This window comes from Siniperca chuatsi, linkage group LG21, assembly GCF_020085105.1.
Source record: "Siniperca chuatsi isolate FFG_IHB_CAS linkage group LG21, ASM2008510v1, whole genome shotgun sequence".
Lineage (NCBI taxonomy): Eukaryota > Metazoa > Chordata > Actinopteri > Centrarchiformes > Sinipercidae > Siniperca > Siniperca chuatsi.
In genome coordinates this window covers 4358600-4379382 of record NC_058062.1, presented here as the reverse complement: position 1 = coordinate 4379382, position 20783 = coordinate 4358600, and the positions used below count along the sequence as shown (strand labels likewise).

Below are 20783 nucleotides of genomic sequence, written 5' to 3'. Positions count from 1 at the left end.
AGCCAGCACGAGTTACAGTTAGAACTTCTGGTCATGGTTTTCAAAGTAAAATCCCCTTTGGGAAATCTGTATTGCGATGGAACGTTTGACCAGCAACGGTGCTTTTATTTCAAAGACAAAACCAGCCACTTCCGGTGTAATTTCTTGTTTTCCGCTGCTAGCTTGACGCAGCTAACGACTCCAGTTTCTCCTGGGAAGCGCAAAGACAAGTCGCAGATTTTTTTTCCTCAGGAGGTTAGTATATTGAAAAGAGACCTACAACATTCAACGAGTAACATCTGTTACAGCAGATGCCGTTTCTTAAACAGATGCATATAATATAAAACAGTAATCCGTGATGTTGTGAGCAAAAATAGCCAAAAAAAGTCACATTTCCTTGCTAGCTTAATTTGATAGATTCGACTAAAGATTGTGTGGCGTGTGTCAGACTTCACATGTGCGTGACAGATCTTTTTTACGTTTACCCTCCCCCCCCCTCTCCTTTTTCTTTCATCCCCGCCCCAAACTTCACAAGAAAACATTTTGATGAATTACTAGCAGTGGCGTGCTGGCATGGATCCACGTAATGTGAGTTCATTGTGGGGTGGTACCAGTGCAAATTATTACGAACAAGTTGTAGTGAAGCTGGCTGGCGTCTGCAAGTGCAAGGTGCAACTCAATCTCATTTGGCACACCTGAGGATGTAACGTTATGTTTTAATGCCAAATCCGAGTTCAGATTGCTTCCTGTTTGCTTGTGCCAGTTTTTTTTTTCTTTTTTGGCGGGGGGGGGGGTGCTGGCTGTTTCTGCAGATAAGTGTCTTGGATCGTGACGGCCTCATTGGCTGTAATTATATGGTATTAGTGCTTATTAGTATGGACACATGATCCAAAATATGGATTTCGTGGCATTTACAGAATTGGTTTACAAAAGTAAAAATACAGATGGCTCACAAACATCTTCACTTGTGCAAGATACTGTATACTCTGGCAGACTGCTAGAACAACTATGTCCACTTTTTTAAATTTGCAGTGCCATATATCCTTAATTCAACACACATTTGAACAGGGGTGCATTTGCTGATTTGCGGGCCCTAGGCAATGGTTAGTATGATGCCCCCTGAATCCCAGCCCTGCCCCCTGTCGCCCCAACCAGCTGTTATTTATAAATACAGCATCTCGTAATAACCTCGGGTTTGAAACTACAGGCCTGACGATCCCTTTCGTGAGCAACTATTCTCCATTTATTTTATTGGCAACGTAAAGCCGGCAGGAATACAAATGTTTTATAAAGCATTCACCTTCAACATCAGTGTCCTAGGTTCATGTGCCGCCTCATCTTAGACGTCAACAGTGATGTTTTTATTATTTACTATAAAGGAAACTGAAAGCTACTTGCTTGAAAAAAGTGAAAATATTTATTATGCCGAGGGCAAAGAGGAAGATGTGATTAGTTTTTGGTGCGGCTCCAAATCCGAGCATCTCATATTATTGCAACACAACATTTTTTAACAATTTCTTTGCTATGACTTATTTTAATGAAAAAAATATGGCACATGTGTCCCTTGATTGTCTGTGACTGTGTGTTTTTCATGCAGGTGTAATATTGTCCCACATTGTAAATGTAAGTTTCATATACCTTGTCTTAACTTGCCCTGCGTGCACTCAGATATTTCTTCATGAATGTTCACGGTTAATTGCTGCAGAGTTATTTAATTAAAGTTATTTTTCTGTATACGTTGGTTGGGTGAGTGCAGGCGGTTTCAGGACTCCTGTAGAGTTGAAAGGATGGAAACAGGAGCTGGTGACTGGCTGCTCTGTCCACTCACAGGTCTTTGGGGGAAAGTCGGCGAAGGCCCAGAGGAGACACAATGGAGGTCTATGGAGGACACACAGGCCGACTGACAGTTCAACGGGTCCTCGGAGCAGATAAGTCGTCCCCATACAGACCAGACGAGGGTTCACTGCTATTGACCCGCGAGAACAGTGCGTCCACTGAGCCTCCCCACCTTGAATGGCCTTGTTGAAAAGAAGAGCCATAAATTGGCGGATGAGCAGAGGGGAGAAGACTCTGCCTCCTCCTCGTCCCCCCCCTCTCTCTTTCTCTCTCACATGCTATCTCTTTCTTTCCTTTACCAAGTAGTGGTTTCCATCTCACCAAACCCCTTTCCCCCTGAATGTTTAAAAAGATGAAAGGATAAGGAAAAGAATGGAGACAAAGGAGGGGAGGGTTATGTTACAACCCTGCCCCTGAGAGACTGCTCATGAAAGAGTTTGGGGATGGGAGAGATAGGGACCAGAGAGGAGACACAGAAAGAGAAGGCGGATCATGAAAAGAGGTTTTTCAAACTCAAAGCCGCTAAAACGGGTCACTTCTGTATAGAGAGGCAGACTAAAGTGCAGTCTTCACTCAGGGTCGGAGACATTTAACACTGTCAATACCCTCAGATGGAAGGGAGCGTTGACTTGCACCCATTGACTGATTGCGCAAACACACACACACACACGTACACACTCTGTCTTTCTCAGTTCTCTTAACCATACCCAAACGCAGCAATACAATTACATTTCTGGGAATCTTCCACCAGATCCTCTTTACCATTAACTTGCCAAACACACACGCACGCGCGCACGCACACACACACACACACACACACACACACTGCCCGGTGTCTCCCTTGCGGCGTTCCTCCCTCTTTGCATTTAGTGTCAGTCACTCAAAATCTTTTGCAACCCTCCCACCATTCTCTCTATCTCCTTATTTGTCTGAACTTGTCTGCATGCACTTAGATATTTCTGCCTCAGGGTGCATCAGTGAGAGTTTGAGTGAGAGAAAGAGAGCAAGAGAAAGTTGTTAGCTAAGTGTGGACAGGAGTGGCGGTCAAACAAGGATGACGATTGAAAGGGCAGGGATGCGCAAATGTCGTTTTCTTAGGGTCTTGCCATCTTGCTCGCTCTCTTTCTCACACACACACACACACACACACACACATACATACATACATACATTCAGACATGCAAAACTAACTGCAACCATTTCACAATCGAGGAGATATAGAGGTTTATTTAAAAACACAAAACAGGTTTTCCTTCATACTGTCACATCAACACGTCACATTGAAATATTTCCTAAATCCCACAGCCTTTAAAATTCAGTCACAATGTATTGCAGGCAAAACATACAACACTCTACAGCAATTTCCTGATTTCTGGTGGCGACGGTGTATGTTATATATAACCATAGTTTCAGACAAGGTTCTAGTCAAGATCACTTAAGTCCAAGTCTAAACGCTTGAGAACAAAAGACAAACAGTGTATTGTTCTACTGTTGTTCGTAGTGAGAGTCAACATTAATATAATAGTTTAGTAGTAGTTTAATAGTGTAGTTTAATAATATAGTCCTTTGCATTTAAAAAAGATTGAAGTGTGATCGGAACGTAAATTTGTGCAGATTTTCTGTTCCTTTGGGGATTTGCGTTTTTGACAGACAACATTTTCATGATCCAGACAGATTTTCACACTATTATTAAAGCCCCATAAAAACAAAGCATCACTCCCTCTGTCTCACAGCTGTGATATCAATTTCACCAGAATCATTTTCTACTCATTTTGCTTTGCTCATGATCCACATTTTTGAATCCTGACATCTTCAACCGATTCTCATTTTTCTATTTAAAAAAATAACACTGAGACGTTTTGAAGTTTCCAGATGTCACTTTTACTACCTTCGACTCCTCTGATGAAATCTTTCCCACACGCAGCGCCGTCAGACTTCAACTTATTGCTTTGGCGTTGGACATCCTCCTTCATTTGAAACTCATATCTGAGCCGTAATTGGAAAGTAGCTATTATGGTCAATTACTGCAAATAGCTGAGCTGAGCTGTCACAGCGAGGCTAACAGTCTGTCCGTCCACAACTGAGCCACCAAATCAGACGTCAGACCTCAATTATGGATCCTCGACCTCCCCAAGGTGCCCGGTGTCAGTCCTTCATCTCCTCTTCCATCTTCACACACTTTGATTCTCTCCATCTTCCATGTTTTACTCTCTCCAACTGATTTGTTTTACATTTTTAATCCTTTTCATCGTTCCTTCCATCGTTCCCCTTGCCTATTCAACTCCACTCCCTCCTCCTTTCCCCTGAATTCAAACCTCTCTCCAGTGAGAGCCACACCACCATCGCCGCCATTACCACACACATACACACTGAGGTATAGCTGCATATGTTTCCAATTTCAGGCGTAATGCTCCCCTCTCCGCAATCTGAGCCAATTAGCCGAAACCTCCTGGAAATGCCCCAGTCGCCAGCCATGGTGGTATTGAGGTAAAGGGTCAAAGGTGAGGTCACTGACAGGGGGGTCAGACTCTGATGAATGCGTCACCTCCTGTCTGTCTGTCTGTCTGGCTCACAGTCTGTCTTAGACATCCCTGGCTGCAGCGCTTTAGCTGCTGTCCAACTTCCCCACGGACATATTTGGCACAGGTGTAGGACTATGCAGAAAAAGCAACCCAAGCCTGAAATTAAATTTCACAGCTTACTAAAGGTCAAAGAGGATGAGTTTGGAGCCAGACCACTCGCAAACACACAAACAACACACATGCACACTGAGGAAAGTATGAAACACACACACACACACACACACACACACGTCCGCTCTGACAAACAAACTTTCCTGCGTGAAACTGAAATTAGTGTATGGAATGTTCACCTTCGGGAAAACGGATTTGGAGGGAGAGGGAATATGAGAGCATCAGCGCTGCAAAGACCTCATTAGGGGAACGGAGAACTAAGTTTTAGTAATTCTGTTTAATGCTTAATGAGGAACAGGTTCGAATGGGTGCAAATTGCAGACTGGCGCTGCGTTGCATTAACTGGCAGTCTGCCCCGTTCCAAGTCAGTCTGTTTGGATTTTGTGTTGTATGTGTGATGTTCGTGTAGAGGCTGGGTCGTTGGCAGTTTATGAAACGGCTTCAGACACCGCCATACAGCCGACGCCATATGCACACGCTCTGCTCGTCTTGTTTACATCGTCTGCAGCGCTGAGCCTTCTCCTCTTACAGCACCTCGCTCTCTCTCTCTCCCCAGATCACCTCTCAATCACTCCTCCTCGTCTCCTTATCTGTCCCTCCTCAGTGTCTCGTTACAGGACTCAATCCACCTACAGCGGCTACTCTTTCATTCACTTGCCACAGATTCGTTGCGGTCCGGATGCCCCCGGATTAGAGGTGCAGCCTAAATAGTGAATGATCTAATTACAGTTACGTCTTCCTTCTCGCCAACACAATCCACACCTCCCTCTGTTTTACATTTTTTGCACTTATCCACCCCACTGTCCTCTCCCTCCCCTCTCCTCCACCTCCCCTCTTCCATAAGCCACGTTTTGTCCCTTTTCTTGCCAGAGGAAAAATGTTACACGTTGTAAACTTTACTCACTGTACAACACCCCACAGGATTGGATTTCAGAGGCAGACTTTGTGTTTGAACTGCTCTGGCAATTAGTAGAGGATAGACTTACAGCGCACCTACTGCACAATGGAGGCATCGGCCCAGTTGTACAAGCTGCTGTTCCCATCCTGCCCCTCTCCATCTGTCACTCCTCTGGAACTGTGTGTGTGTGTGTGTGTGTGTGTGTGTGTGTGTGTGTGTGTGTGTGTGTGGCTCTGCATGTACATGGAGGTGGATGTTTGAATTGTTGTGTATGCTTGCATGTGTGTTTGTTAGTGTTGGTGCTGGATTATAAACCGAATTCAGTAAACAGTGATACTTGCAGTCCCCCTATTTAGCATTTATAAGCAGTATTTAAACATTTTAAAATGGTTTATAACAAACTATAATGTATTTCTAAGCAGATATAAGTATGTATTAATGTATTTATCAACAACTATAACTCCTCCTGTGAAGCACCCATTAGTGCATTCTGGTGTATAAACAAATAATGAACGACAATATAGTAAAACACAGTTGCAATAATATAAAATATGTCTTATGTTTTTTAATAAACCCTTCAAAATGTCCTTATATGTGCTTATAACTACATTAAAGTGTGTTATAAACCATTTATTAAATGTTTATATGGTACTTATAAATGCTTAATAGGGGGACTTAAAGTAAAGTGTAATTATCAAATTACTGACATTATGACTGACTGTCTGAATCCTATGTAACTGTGTAATTAGAATAGACTCAGCAACCAATGACATCTAACCAGAAGTTCAAGCAACCAATCAGCCCACAGTCACACAAGAAAACTAATATCATGCAGTCAGTTTTTATTTATATGCCTCAACATCACAAATTTGCCTCAAGGGGCTTTACAATCCGTACAGCATACGACACCCTCTGTCTTAGACCCTCGATTCGGATAAGGAAAAACTCCCCAAACAAAACCGTTAACAGTAAAAATCGGAAGTAACCTCGGGAAGAGCAGAGGAGGGATCCCTCTCCCCGGACGGACAGACAGGAAATAGATGTTGTGTGTACAGAACAGACCAACATAGTAAAATCACAGTATGGACGCTCAGGGTGACACAGTTATAGATAGATTGTGAACATATATGAAGAATATGGATCCGGGAGGACGTCGAGCAACTCCAGGTGCCGCCAAACAGACCTGAGCCACACCGCCTCCTCTCCACCATGGAGACCTGGAGGAGGACAGACTGCACAAACACACCGGAGGCAAAACTCAAGCACAGCATTCACACAGACAGGAGAAAACAGACAAACACACACAGAGGGAGAGAGACGAGAGGAGAGGCTGAATCTCCTGGAGGACGAAGATCCAGATCCAAAACATCTGGAATGAGACACCGAGACAGTACTCTTTACAGTTTTCTCGTGGGCAGGATAAACATGGACTGTAATTCCAGGCTTAATAGATTCATTTAGACTGAGACCGACCTGCTGGAAGGATAATGGTAACAGGTACAAGGCCTGAAGTAATCAAAGAGTAAGCAACTAACTGAAGGCGAAAAGATGAGTTTTAAGTTTGGATTTAAAGGCCTCAACAGAGTCAGACTGTCTGATGTCTGCAGAGTCACGTCGTTATACAACATCATATTTGATAGTTGAGAACACTCATAAATCAATCATGGCTCCCTCATAAAGCTCAGTCATAGGCCTACATTCTTCCTGCTACATCTCTGGTATGACAAACCTGAAACTCCTCAACTTCTCTACCAGTTTATTTTTAATTCTAAGTATTGATTAAGTGTCATGGTTCATGGAAAAAGCTAGAGCCTTGTATGTATAGTATGTAGCAGCTCCACCCATAGGCCTGCATGCACTTTGAGGCCTCACTGACTGACACTGATATCTGTCAAAGGATCTCTCAAAGGGAAGCTACTGTACAGAGATCTCCACTCAGTGCAGAGTCATAGTGCCCTCCTGTGGAAGGGAGGGTAATCATCACGCCCACCCCACCCCGTCATGTCTGCTGACGGGGTGGAAGTCCCAAACTCCCTCCCTGTTGAGAGGACACTTTCTGCACAAAACGTAATTTCTGAAATAATTTAGAACTAACTTTCCGATTTTTCTTCCGTCTTGCTTGCGGTGATTATCGCTGACAACAGTGTTCCCCCCTCTCCGGATAACAGTTTAATAAATAAGGCAAAAAGAAACCTGTGATGGAGAGGAAGTGTGTGAAAGAAGGGAGGGAGGGGAGGAGAGTGAGGGTGAGATGGGGTGGAGGGGGGCACAGAGCACCAAGCTGTTGTATTAATCTGCAAATTTTCTCAGATGACGCAAAGACTGTGACTTTGCCTCCCGTCCCCTCTCCCTCTTCATCTGCACATCCCTCCTCTCTGCCGTGTCTCTCCCGATGCCTCGCTCTTGTCGGATGGGAGACAGCGTCACACAGCAGGTAAGCCTGGTCACCTCCTTGTTGTCGTTTTTTCCCCTCAGCACACTCCCATTCGTTCACTGCTGACACATGCAGCGGGTTCAGGCCATTTGTCAGCTTTGACAGTTACTTTGATTTGTTTGCTGTCTCAGAATGGCTCTGTTTGATTGTTTGGGGCTCAATCATTTATGATTATTGGCTTGATTATGTCTAGGGGCAAGGATGAATTAGTGTTTGCAATCATTTTGAATGAGCATTAAGTTAATGATGTTGGTTTTGCAAAGTTAACTGCAGTAGTGTTCTCTTTTTAAATCTGGTATATGAATATGTGGGACCTGTAATATCTTATCAGTTATCTGCATTGTTTTAGCACGCTCTCTGCTGCCAGAGAGAAGAGGATCAGAGAGAGATTTAAAGCTGGGATAAGCAGTTTCCAAAACGTGTGTTGCCCAAATGTGAAAATGGATTTACTGTACGGAGGGAAAGAGCTGTGTGAAATTCAGTCCTGCTGGAGTGAGGAGCGATAGAGAAATTGTGACGACAGATCAAAAATGAAAAAAGGGAGAAAGAGAAAGTGTATAAATAGCAGAGCTTTACAAGGGTGAAGAGAGCAGATGTGATAGACAGTCTGTGCTTAAGGAGTTCAAACAACAGATTAATACACTCAGATTATCGTCAGAGAGAGGAGGGGAGGGAGGGCGTGTGCTTGACATGTGTTGACGTGCACACACACACACAAGCTTAAGTGTTTTCTCTCACTCACACTCCATGTCCACCCAATCTCAAATACTGACAATCACACACACAAGGTTTCTGGAAGGATCTTTCCGTCTGTTTCTTGCCAGAGATCTATTTAATGCAAAAAGTTTGATCGATTAGTTGATCAACATAAAATTAACCCAAAAAGTTTTAAGTAATTAGTTATTAGCTTCTCAAATGTCAGGATTTTCTTCTTGTCGGTTTTATATCAGTGTAAAATAAATATCTTTGGGTTTTGGAAAATAGGACAAATTAGTGTAAATAGGACATTTAAAGATGTCGCATTGAGCTCATGGAGGTTGTGATGGTCATTTTTGATATTGTATAGACTCAACAGTTTAGTCAATAATGAAAATCACTAGTTGCAGCCCTATATCCAATAGGTATTACCAGCCAACGACAGGACACCTGAAACGTAATCCAGAGCCAGGCCATGATGTGCCTTAAATGTAATTAAATTGTTAGAGCAATCCTAAAACAAACAGGCAACCGCTGTAGTGACACTACAAGCAGTCATATGATCAGTTTCCCTGGTTTTAGTCAAAAGTCGAGCAGAAAATACCTCGTAAGGCGTTAAAACATGCCAAGTAAGGACGCGTATTGACCAGTGTGTGGTCACATCCAACCACTGATGGACAGAGTCCAGTCCAGATGTGATGTGACTGACCTTCACTGAAAGGGTTAATACCCACCGTTTAACCCTCTTGCTGTAGCGATCTGGTGAAGCCATGCACCGGACACGTGTTTGATGGCAGTGTGTGTGTGTGATATTTACATAGAATGTGTGTGTCTGCAAGGAGAGATTACTCGTGTTTATTAGCAATATGATATTTATCAGATTCATCTAGTATCAATATAACTTTTAGCATGTACTGTTTGTTACCACCATCATCACTGTAACTAACACAACCCTTTCTACAACAGTGGGTTTGGGATTTGACAGCATTTTTATTGACTCTGAAATCATTATTAAATCTGAATCATTTCGAATCACTATCAGATCTATTTATTGTTTTAGCTTTTATCAATTTTAAGTGAAGTAAATTTTAAATAACTTAATATTCAAGAGCTAAAACTGAAACATCCAAAGAGCCAAAACTCAGGTTTGTCCATAGATTTCATATTTACTATTTAGCTAAATGACTACCTGAATGTTCATTGGTCTTTTTATAAATAAAACAAGAGAGCAGATTTGCTAAGAGGTTTTTTAGACTTAAGAATATTTTACAGACCCCGAACCTGATCCGTAAGGAAACTATACAACATCACACACTGTGGACTAGAGACAGCACCCTGTTGGTAAATGTACAATAATCATGGCTAAAAGTTGCTGATTCCTGATTGCATAATGTCTAATAATTGGAACTGTGTTTTGGGTATATAGCACATTAATACAGAAAAAATTCTGAATTAAGAATACTTAAAAAGCCAGGATGCATGCTAAAATTGCTCGTTTTTTAAGTGCAGTATTGATGTATATGAGCTCTGTTTTTTTAATTAGAAGACAATGCGTCCAGCAGTGCATGCCACATTTGTTATTAATACAGAATGGAATAGTGCATTCATTTCATGATACTGCACACTGATATAGTTCTGGTCAAGATAACCATACAACTCAATTTGCATATGGATTCATGCTGAGATGTATGTGTATGTGTTGATATGTGAGGAGCGTGTTGTAGTGCAGCATTGTAGTGCTGCAGTGACCATCCTCATCTGCCTCTGTTGAACGGGGGGATTATATCTCGATCCCTTTGCAAAGCTCACACCGAACAATCAACCATTGGAAATAATCCTCTGAGACACACAGTCACCCGCACACAGTTACAAACACACACAAAAATATACAGATGCTTTTTATACAATATATGTCAATATAGTTTGTGTTTATAAAATACACACACATGTAGATTTAGAGAGAATCTACACGTTACGGAAACATGTTTCATCTCTTCAGTGAACAGTTTAGTGTTGATCATAGTAATATGTTGTTTTGGTCATCTTGATCATGTTCCACTGACGACACATGATAGGAAACCACTCTATTGGTTTGTATGCTGTCGTGAAATGATCCCATTTGGATGTAAAAGTTCCACTAATTCCATGCTCTTTAATAGTGGCTAAACTGTCTAAAATGATTTTTTTTTTTTTATTAACTAACAATTATTTTCATCGATTAATCTGCCCATTATTTTTTCACCCATCAGGTCTCCCCAGAGCACAAGGTGACGTCTTCAAATGTCTTGTTTTGTTCAACCAAAAGTCCAAAACACCAATGATATTTAGTTTACAATGAAATATGACAAAAACAAGCAGCAAATCCTCTGACGTGAAAAGCTGGAAATTAAATCGATTATTAAAATAATTTCAGATTATTTTTCTGTCGAATCGTTGAATCGTTTCAGCTCTAACTGCATTCACTTTTGTTAAGAAGTAGATTTATAATCCTGCATGCAAAAAATAATTCAAGCTGGTAACAAGAGACCACAAATGTATATTAATCGCTGTAGTCTCTATTTCTAGTGCCTATAAAGGCTAAATAGATACATGCAGAATACAGTCAGTCAAACCACATTCATATTCTTATGTTGATTTCTAGCACAGCAAACTTACTGTAATGTCTAATTTAAGACAAGGGCAGGCAGACAGATTGGGAGGCAGGGGGGAGTTATAATTATATGTATAGCCAACGTGCATCTGTTAGATCTCTTGAATCAACATCGGCGATTGGCTGGAGACCTTGTTGGATCATTAATGTGGAAGACTATAAGCAGTTATAGAGTATCTTTGCTATAAGTGCATACGAGGAAGGGGGGGGTTAAAACTGATGAGCCTGTAACAGCCGGACTGAAACGAGTACTGAGGCGGTTCGTCGTGTCCTGCTCTGATGGTTTGTGCACCTTCATCTACAGCAGCTTGGGCTCGTTTACAGTAATCACAGCCGGCTCTTCTCAGAGATTAACTCATTCTGTCATCGCGGCCCGTCGTCCTGGAAACTGTGATGATTAAGAAGATGTGTTGTAAGTACATGGCTGCATATGGAGCCTGATTGTGACGCTTATCACGCACTGCATAGGTCATCATCCCATGTGATGGACTACAAAAGTATTTACATTGAGGACCCTGATGTTTATCTAGTCGGCATTAATTTGAAAGTCACTGTGGGAGACTTTCTGTCTTGCGGCTGTATGCCATCACTACCGTACCAGCAGGAGTTACCTCCTCGTTTCTTTGCTCCAGCTGGACTCACTTTGAAGTCCCTCTACCTTCACCCTTGTGCTTCAGCTCTTATCACTAACATGTGTTTCCAAAGCTCTCTCTCAAAGTCTAGGCTTCCCTTCAAAGGGGAATGCCTACCTGGCAGAGTTGTAATACCTGTGTGATGTTGCTACGAAATCCAGGATTTACTGTAAGCTGCCTGACCAAACAACCTGAACCCGCTGATTTGAATTGCTGTGTTTTATTAGGGATGCTAAGCTGTAATATGATGTAACAGGCGTGTCTACGGCCTCTCCTGGCTGTTGCTTTGATACTCTGATCAGCGTCTGTTTCTTGTGCCCCTATTAACTGTGCTTTGGTAAGTGCTTTTCAGGCAAGACATTTGAATCTTAGGAGTCAATTCAACCCAACAAGGTTGTAAATAGTTTCCGTTTTCCTCAGCTGAACAGAGCCACCAGGACAGCCCAGTAAGAGCTGGTTCCTAGAGGCCAGCTATGTTACGTCTCGAGGCAGCTCTGACATTTCCTGGAGCAGGAAAATAATCTCTTTGTTAGGGGAAGGAAGACAGATTTGCAGCTTCAGGTCCTTGAGTATGTCCTTACACAGCTTATAGTCCTCAGCGCCGCCCTCCTCGCAGGACACATGCTGTTGCTTCATTATTTCAGGGCCTCCATTTGACCTGCTCAGGGAACAAAGGTTTAATATCCAGCGTTCACTGCTGGAGAGGATTACAATCATCCTCATATTTACTCTAACACATGTAACTGGATCTTAAATTACCTTATACGTGTATAGTGGGAAGTTCATGACCTTTTCTCATTTAAGTACATGTCATCACAGAATCACCTGCAGCGCCAAAAGTTTCCAAACTAAGCAAACCAGCCTTTATCCTAACACTCTGACCTCTCAGTTTTGAATTTATCCACCAGGTTTTGTCAGGATCCCATTTGCTCGACAAGGTTGCAGAACCTTATTGACCTATAGAGAGAGGGTCTAATCCTTACAATCACCAAACCTGGAGTTAACGTTATGATGATAAAACAGCTCTTTGCACCTTGTCCATGAGTTCATTGTTCAGTTAAAAGTCTGCGAGGATGGTTTCCCTTATCCCACCCCCTGTTAGGCTGCTATACAACTGAAGCGTATGTAGTCAACTGACATTACCAAACAATGTTCATGCTAAGAATGACAAAAGGATTGAAAAGAGGATTTGTGAACACTACAACAGTGGAACACCCTCCCCCTCATCTTCTCGGTACTCCGTTCACTGAGGATTATATCTTTACAAGCGAAACCTAGCAGGACATTCTCCGCCCCCAAAATATACAATTTTAGATCACACTGGCAATCCGACTTTGTGTCTGGACTGGCGACTGTTGCAGAGACTAGAAAGGGGCAGAGATATGGCCAGAGACAAGAGAGTGGAGGCGAAAGTGTGAGAGCAACCAACTAGTAGGTAACATTTTTGTGTGCTCCCCCTTGTCTACTGTACTTGGTGAATGTGTGCAACTGTATCCATACAGCTGTAGAAAATGCCAACCACTCAGCTGATGAATTATAATCATGTCTGACTGATCACTGATCATTGTCTCACTGAGTCAGACTGTTTGTAAATGTGACATTCATACTTCTGTCAAGGATTTGGCATGGCTGCGCTGCTCTCCAGATGTGTTTATATACGATTAATGTTTAGAGATGGTGGCGGTGGGGTCTCTGAAATTTTCTCTGCTCAGTAGAAACGTGTAGTGTTATTGGACAGTGGACGCATTCTTACTCGTTGAGTCCTCCTTCCTGTTGAAGCTGATGACTCTGCCTTAGAGGAAAAATTGATTGCTTCCATAACAATCTTGTGTGGAGCTAAAATAGACTTTGAGTGCTAATTATTAACAGTTGACAGGTGTTTATTGGAGAGTTGTTTGCCCACTCAAAGAAGCGATACAGCTTTAGGGTGACAAGAAGAACAAAAAGTGTTAAAGGCACTCTGATGGATGTGGACTTCTATACGTACAAGAATACTGTTGAGTTTTTCACTCTAAACTAAACATTATATACCTTTTTCCACATTTCCACCTTTCTGATTATTCATGGTACTGAATTGCATTTGGACAGACATACTTGAATTTGGTCATTGCCAGATTATAGGGACAAGAGTTGAAAATGAGCAATAGCTATAATTTCTCTCTGCAGCACATCAGTTTCATGCTCTGTATTGGAACTATGTTAAACTACATCGTCCCTATGAAAAAAAATAAATTCAATTCAAGTCCTTCTTAGCAATGCAAGCACTGTGGCTCTTCGAATGGCATATAATATCGGTTGGTCAGTCCACCACTTCCAGACTGAAATATCTCAGCTACTACCACATGGATATCCATGACAAACTTTCGTTGTCCCCAGAGGATGAATCTTAATGACTTTGGTGATCCCCTGACTTTTCGTCTAGCGCCATCAGCAGGTCCAAATGTTCACTTATCCAGAGAAATATCTCAACATCTTCAAGTTGGATTGGCACAGAATTGTCATGTAGGCCTACAGATATTTATTCCAGATAATGTATGCCCTGACTCCTCTAGTACCACCATGTGATTGACATTTGTGGTTTTGAGTGAAATATCTCTATTGGATGGATGAAAACCAAATGACATTTGGTACAAACATTCAACATCCCTCAGGGTGGATTGTAATAACTTTGGGGATCTCTTAACCTTTCACCTAGCACCATCATCAGATTAAAAGTGTTAAATACTTTGGTTTATGACCAAACACCTGCAAATGAATGACATTCCCATCAGCCTCAGCTGAATGAAACATTATACCAATGTGTCAGCATTGTCATTGTGAGCATGTTAGCATTTAGCTTAAAGCAATGCTGTTCCCAATGACAGCTTCACACAGCCGCTAGCATGGCTGTAGCCTCTTAGTCTTGTTCTTTCCAGTATGGTTTTAGTCAGCAAGTAACTTCCACTCAAGCCCTTGTCCGAGCCCGTAACAGTCAGACCCGTCAGTCACAGATGGTCAGACAGCCAGGGTCCACATCTCATGGCTCCTAGCTGACTCATTCTTTACTCATCAGCTATATCTCTCCCTTTATCAGCAACTCCATATTGTGTTGTATTTAGATTCTGGCAGTTTCTGCCTTTTCCATTTAGAGGATAATTACAGATTACATCTCTTCAGATGTTTCTTCATGTCCTGTTCAGCCATCGCCTGCTTGCCTGCAGACATGCTTCTTTACTTCACTTAGGAACCCAAACCAAATACTCCAAGGGCTTTCCTGTTGTGTGAGTGAGTGGTAGGTAGCCCTGGTTGTCCCTAATCCCCCTTTAAAAACAGAGTCAGCCATCCATAATGGCAACAAAGTAAGTCCTCACTAGCCACAGGAGAATAATGTTTTGTTAAGGTAGTCTATAAACAATCCAGCGTCTACACATTTGACAAATCAGTGGAAGGGCCAGGGGCACATCATCAACCAACACTGAATACTGTGCAGGCCAGCTGAACGCTGAATGATGTTGGAGCATGTATTCTTCCAGCAGTAAACCCATCTCTCCCGCTGTCTCCATAGGCAGGATGACAAACCAGCAGACAGCCAACCAGTCTAACACAAACAAGGTGAAGGAGAAAGAAGAAAACCAGCAAGATGACAACACAGAAGTTGCATATAAAGATGCTGGCCACTGCAGCCGCAACACCCACAACCTGCTGCTGGGACTCACTGTTATGGGTAGGCATGGACCGGGAAACTCCAGGCTATCTCCTGATATTATTCAGTGTTTAACTGCAGCCCATCAGCTTGTGAAAGCTGGATTGTAGTTGTTGTTAAAAATAGAATAAATGTTGAGAAACAATGACTTGAAGAAACATGTTAAAAAAACAAGCCTAATCTGAGCTTTTGGTTAACATAATTTAACATCCCGAACCCCCACATTTTTTGCTGATTGAATATAATTCAATTTGAGGTCAGTATTTTTGTTTAAAAAATAGCCATTTGTGCTGCAGCAAATCTTAATACGCACAATCCAAGATGTATTTTCCCATGCAACATCTTAGGCTTGTTGTTGTCTTTAGTCTGCCTCTCTAAACACTTTGGTATGTTTTTGCATAGCTGTGTTCTTTGTCCAAAAAAACCCTCTGCAAAGTCAAGAAGTGTGTTATTTGTCTGTCATTTGTCACCCAGATTTAAACCCCAATTTAAATCCATTTACATTACAGTAGACATCAGTTTCATTTGTTAGAGGTCTCTTACATGTCAGACGTAAAACAACACTTTTGGGGGAAGAGAAAGGCCAGTGAGTCCACAAAAAAAACTGTCTATCAACAAGTGGTTTCTGAAGGCCAACACCAGTACAGAGTTTTAGATATTTTTGGTGCTGATAGTTTGTGCTAAAGGTCATTATATTTATATCTAACCAAGTATGCACATTAGAGGTTATTCAGGATTTTCGACTTCTTGAGAATCTACAATATTCATACCATCGTGGCACTCTGTGCCACTCTTTGAGGCAAGGGGACTTTTTAAATGGTTTGAGAAACTAATTTGGACCCAATATGCTAAATTATTGTGGTACAAAAACAAAACTTGACAGTTTAATTATTTTGTTATTTTGGTCCAAATACATCAATCTATCCCTACTCAGAAAACAACTTTAAATCAACATTATTTGTTTCCAAATAATGCACAGAATATTAAACACATTCTCCTCTCCTCTCCTCTCCTCAGGTGTTGTTATGGGAGTGGTGTTTGGGATGCTGCTGCGGTACATGAAGGTGACGGACAGCTCCGCACTCACGATGGTTTCTTTCCCTGGAGAAATCCTCATGAGGATGCTGAAGATGCTCATCCTGCCTCTCATCATCTCCAGCCTTATCACAGGTGTGCTTCTGCACACACATGCAAGCATAGACACACAAGCAACACACAGTAAGCCAAGGCCATTGTGTACAGGTATTGTTTTGTTTGGATGTAAGCTGACAAATAAAATATTGAACAGTCATGGCCCCCAGACGATGCATCCTAATGACCTTTCATAGCACCACTAACCAGTCAAATTTTCCACTTTTCTGTCTCTTTGGTTCACGATGAGATAGCTCTAAAACGAATCCCTGAACCCTTTCAGCCTGCACTTTGAGAGTAATGCTAACATTGCATGCTAGATGCTAACACACTGTAAGCATGTTACAGTAACATGCTTAACATTTGCATATTACTATGCTAACTGTACATGTTATCAAACTAACTAACTAACTCCGTGGCTAAGGGCTCCATGGCTAACAGAGACAGCAGTCAGCAGTACATCCCAAATTTATCAGTTTATTGAGAAAAAAATGTACAAGAATTTAGTGTTTTCCCCACAGTTCTGGTTGAAAAGCCATTAACAAGATACCTCTGAACCAATCCTTTCAGCCTCAGCTGTGCTTCGAGAGTAATGCTAACATTGCATGCTAAATGCTATCACACTGTAAGTAGGCTATATTACACTAAACAAACTAAACTGTAATTAACTGTACAATATTTCAAACTAACATGCTATATGTTACATGCTAAATATCAACATGTTAACATGTTACTGTACACAAGTTAACATTCTGAAGTTAGCATATTAAAAGCAGTTTTGAACCCAGTTGCGTTCACAGTACACGGTGTGTCGATGGTGAGTGCAAACACTGATGGTCGTCTGTCTCTTTCAGGGCTGGCTGGTCTAGACGCCCGCTCCAGTGGCAGGATGGGTAGTAGAGCCATGGTGTACTACATGTCCACCACTGTAATCGCTGCTGTCCTCGGGGTCATCCTGGTGTTGGGGATCCACCCGGGGAACCCCAAACTGAGGGGAGGCTCGTCGAGCACAGCGCCGAAGAACCAGGAGGTCAGCAGTCTGGACGCCTTCCTCGACCTGATCAGAAACCTCTTCCCTGAGAACCTGGTGCAGGCCTGTATCCAACAGGTAGCCTCAGCATCTGAAACATATCTTTGGAACTGTTATATTACTCTGGTGCTTAATTTGTGCACACTAAAGGGTTGTATGCATCAAAATACAAATGTACCAGATATGGGATAGAGGTCAGAAAGGAAAAGTTGTTTGGCCAATGTTGGTCTTTTAACAGAGATTAGTTATTCATCAGTCAGCCTTTCTTGGTGTGTAAATCCTGTAATGAAATCTGCATCATTCAACCTTAAGGTGATGCTAACCACTCTACATTGACAGTTTCATTAGAAAGGCTTTTAAATGTTAGTTTTAGTGTCCAGAAACGCTTAATGCTGTTTCAGAAGTTTTAACACCGTAACACACATATATGAAGAGTTAATTTGCAAAAACAGATAAACACCATTATTAAAATAAATAATATAACACCAGTGATTGATATTCCATGGAGTGCACAAAAAAACATGATTTAGGAAAATGAATAAAAACAGAGATCTTTTTTGCAAATGAACCCTTCATATATAATCCAGTTGAGCATCAAAGTTTATTCAGCAGTTGACAAAACAATCTCACCACAGGGTCTATTTAGTAGCTGTTGTGGAGTTTTCGATCATGTCACATGATCTTTGTCAGCAGATGAAGATTATGTTTGGAGCTCAGCTTTTAAGCCGACATGGACGAGAAGTCCTTCTCGTGCCCAGAGAAATGGAAATTTGAGCATCTGCAATTCCATGACAACTGACCAAACTCTGTGCTGATGAAGATCATGTGATATGGTCTGTATGTTCTTTATGTGTTATTTTATCTGCTGTTTCATCTGCTGTTTTTTTTTTCCTTTTCTGTGAAGCACCTTGTTAAGAAAAGTGCTATATAAATAAAATGTATTATTATTATATTTATCTAAAACAGTGGTTCCAACCTGTGGGTCGGGGTCGTGAGATGAATACTGGGGTAGGAAATTTCAAAAATACAAATTCCGCTACATTATGTTATGTTTATTTTGCAGACTTTTCTCCAGTCTTTACTTTTTTTGTGGGAAACACTGTAGTGTTTTATCCCTTCAGTCCTCAACAAAGTAGTGAAATGAAACACTCTAATAAGGGAAAATCACTCTTTGATTCAACTGCTCACGTCTCACATGCACCCTGTAATGGAGGATCGCGAGTAGATGTTGCTTTGTGTTAATGGGTCACAAGCAAAAATGGTGGGGAACCACTGATCTAAAACTCCATAACAGCTACTAAATGGGCTTTGAAGTGCGATTGGTTACATTAAATATTGGAAAGACCTCTTTATGTGAACTCGAAAAGGCCAAAGTTGAAGTCATTAGTCTGTACAAGGTATTAACTGTGCAGTCTGACAGAATGAAAGAGCTACAGAGAGTTGTTAACGACTGATGTGATTCTCTGGAGAATCTGGTTGTCCTCCAAACTCCATGCACAATGTTTTCTACATGTGTCAGGGGTGAAAGCATGATTCGACTCAAAGAGTTTTGGCTACAAGAGGACCAAAAGGCCAAGGCTGCCTTCTGTTCATGCACAGTCCTGGAAGTGTAATTATCCAGTTGAATGAAGTTTTAAATAATCCAAATAAAAGCAGAGCTCCTCAAATAAAACGAAGAGACGTTGTACATATTGAGTGTACAGCTGAAACAATGAAACAATTAGTCGATTGAGAGAGAGATTGTCATTTAGCAGGTTATATACCAAATATTTGGTGGCGACAGCTTCTCAAATGCTTGCTTTTTGCTCATAGTGCATTCATACCGTTGTAATGTTGTTGTTGTTTACTGTTGTTTAGACAAAAGAAGGAAGATAAAATAAGATATCACTTTAGGCTCAGGTAAATTGAGATGGGAATTTGTCATTTTTCGGGCCATTTTATATACCAAAGTGTTCATTAATTTAATTAATGATTTCTAGATTATTAAATAACAAAAATGACTGGTTGAAACCTGTGTTGAGTGATAAGGATATTTATTTAAGGAATAATAATGCTGCAAAAGGTGAGATATCGGAAATGATTCACATGTAGAAACTTTGTTTTGAATACCAACTAAAAAATAAGATTGTAATTTTCCGCTTGAATACCCAGCTATACTACTGGTCAGCTGGCTAGTGGTGGACAGGACTGGATGAGCCAGTAGACGGCTACTGTTTATCCTAGCTGATCATTTTTAAACGATAATCCAAGTCTCATCATGACAGTTGCCTTCTTCTGTCCAAATCCTGTTTTTCCCCTTCTTCTGTCTGTTATGCATGTGTGTCTGAGTGATTTAGAAGTAGTTGTCTGTGTTGGACTGGGTGAGGGTCAGCCCTCCTGCTACATCTAATCTCTTTACATCTGCGATGCTACATCCTTATTTACCACAGTAAGTCATCTGCTGGTGGACAGGCAGCACTGCTGAGCACCAGCTTATAGACTCCTGCTCCCTCTTCTTCTCCCTGCGGCCTTCTCTGTTTTTTCCCTTTTCCTTAATGCATTTCTTCACATCTCTCTCTCTTTTCTGTCTGCATCTCTGTTTTACTGCTTCTTTTGTTTGCACTCATCGGGGATTCATTGAAGTCATAAAAGGCATAATTGCTTTTGCAGGAAGGACGTGTCCTTCATCTTTCAACTTTCTTGTATCTCTTTTCTTTCCCTTTGTTGTCTTTGTGAGAGATCTCTCTTGTTGTCTGTTTTGCCTTTTCTTTAAACACAAGTTTATTGTGCTGCAGCCAAGCTTTCGTTTGCTCACACACAAAAGGGATTTCAAAATCAGGGTTTTGCTGTATGAATTGGAATCATACTCTGCACCAGTCATCAATCTTAATGTGGTTTTGTCCTCCCTCCAGGTTCAAACGGTGCTGAAAAAGGTGCCGGTCACATCACCAAACCAAACTGAGACCATCTTAGTGAACAGGAAGTCACTGGAATACAAATGGGGCATGAACGTCCTCGGTGAGTTGATGACCGAGATTATATTACACTGTTTTAAAAGGTTTGAAGCTTTGTGCTGTCCAATCATCTCATCTGATGTTTGCTGCTTTGCATTGAGAACTACGGTACTTTACTCCATTGCATGT

General features: G+C 41.5%; 1 protein-coding gene across 5 annotated transcripts in view; it reads left to right on the top strand.

Moving 5' to 3' along the window:
- The first annotated feature begins 156 nt into the window (after positions 1 to 156).
- slc1a9 (solute carrier family 1 member 9) overlaps positions 157 to 20783 on the top strand; it is a 32008-nt gene continuing 11381 nt past the window's right edge. The window contains exons 1-6 of one of the 5 annotated variants that reach the window (XM_044181898.1): positions 157 to 234; positions 1810 to 1907; positions 15363 to 15521; positions 16518 to 16670; positions 17486 to 17739; positions 20553 to 20658. In XM_044181898.1, coding sequence (XP_044037833.1) covers positions 1850 to 1907; positions 15363 to 15521; positions 16518 to 16670; positions 17486 to 17739; positions 20553 to 20658 — 730 coding nt within the window. In that variant the 5' untranslated portion in view covers positions 157 to 234; positions 1810 to 1849. Of the gene's footprint in view, positions 235 to 1809; positions 1965 to 11443; positions 11599 to 12905; positions 13250 to 15362; positions 15522 to 16517; positions 16671 to 17485; positions 17740 to 20552; positions 20659 to 20783 lie in introns of those variants that run through there. The other 4 variants (XM_044181897.1, XM_044181901.1, XM_044181899.1 and 1 more) reach the window with 4 other exon arrangements.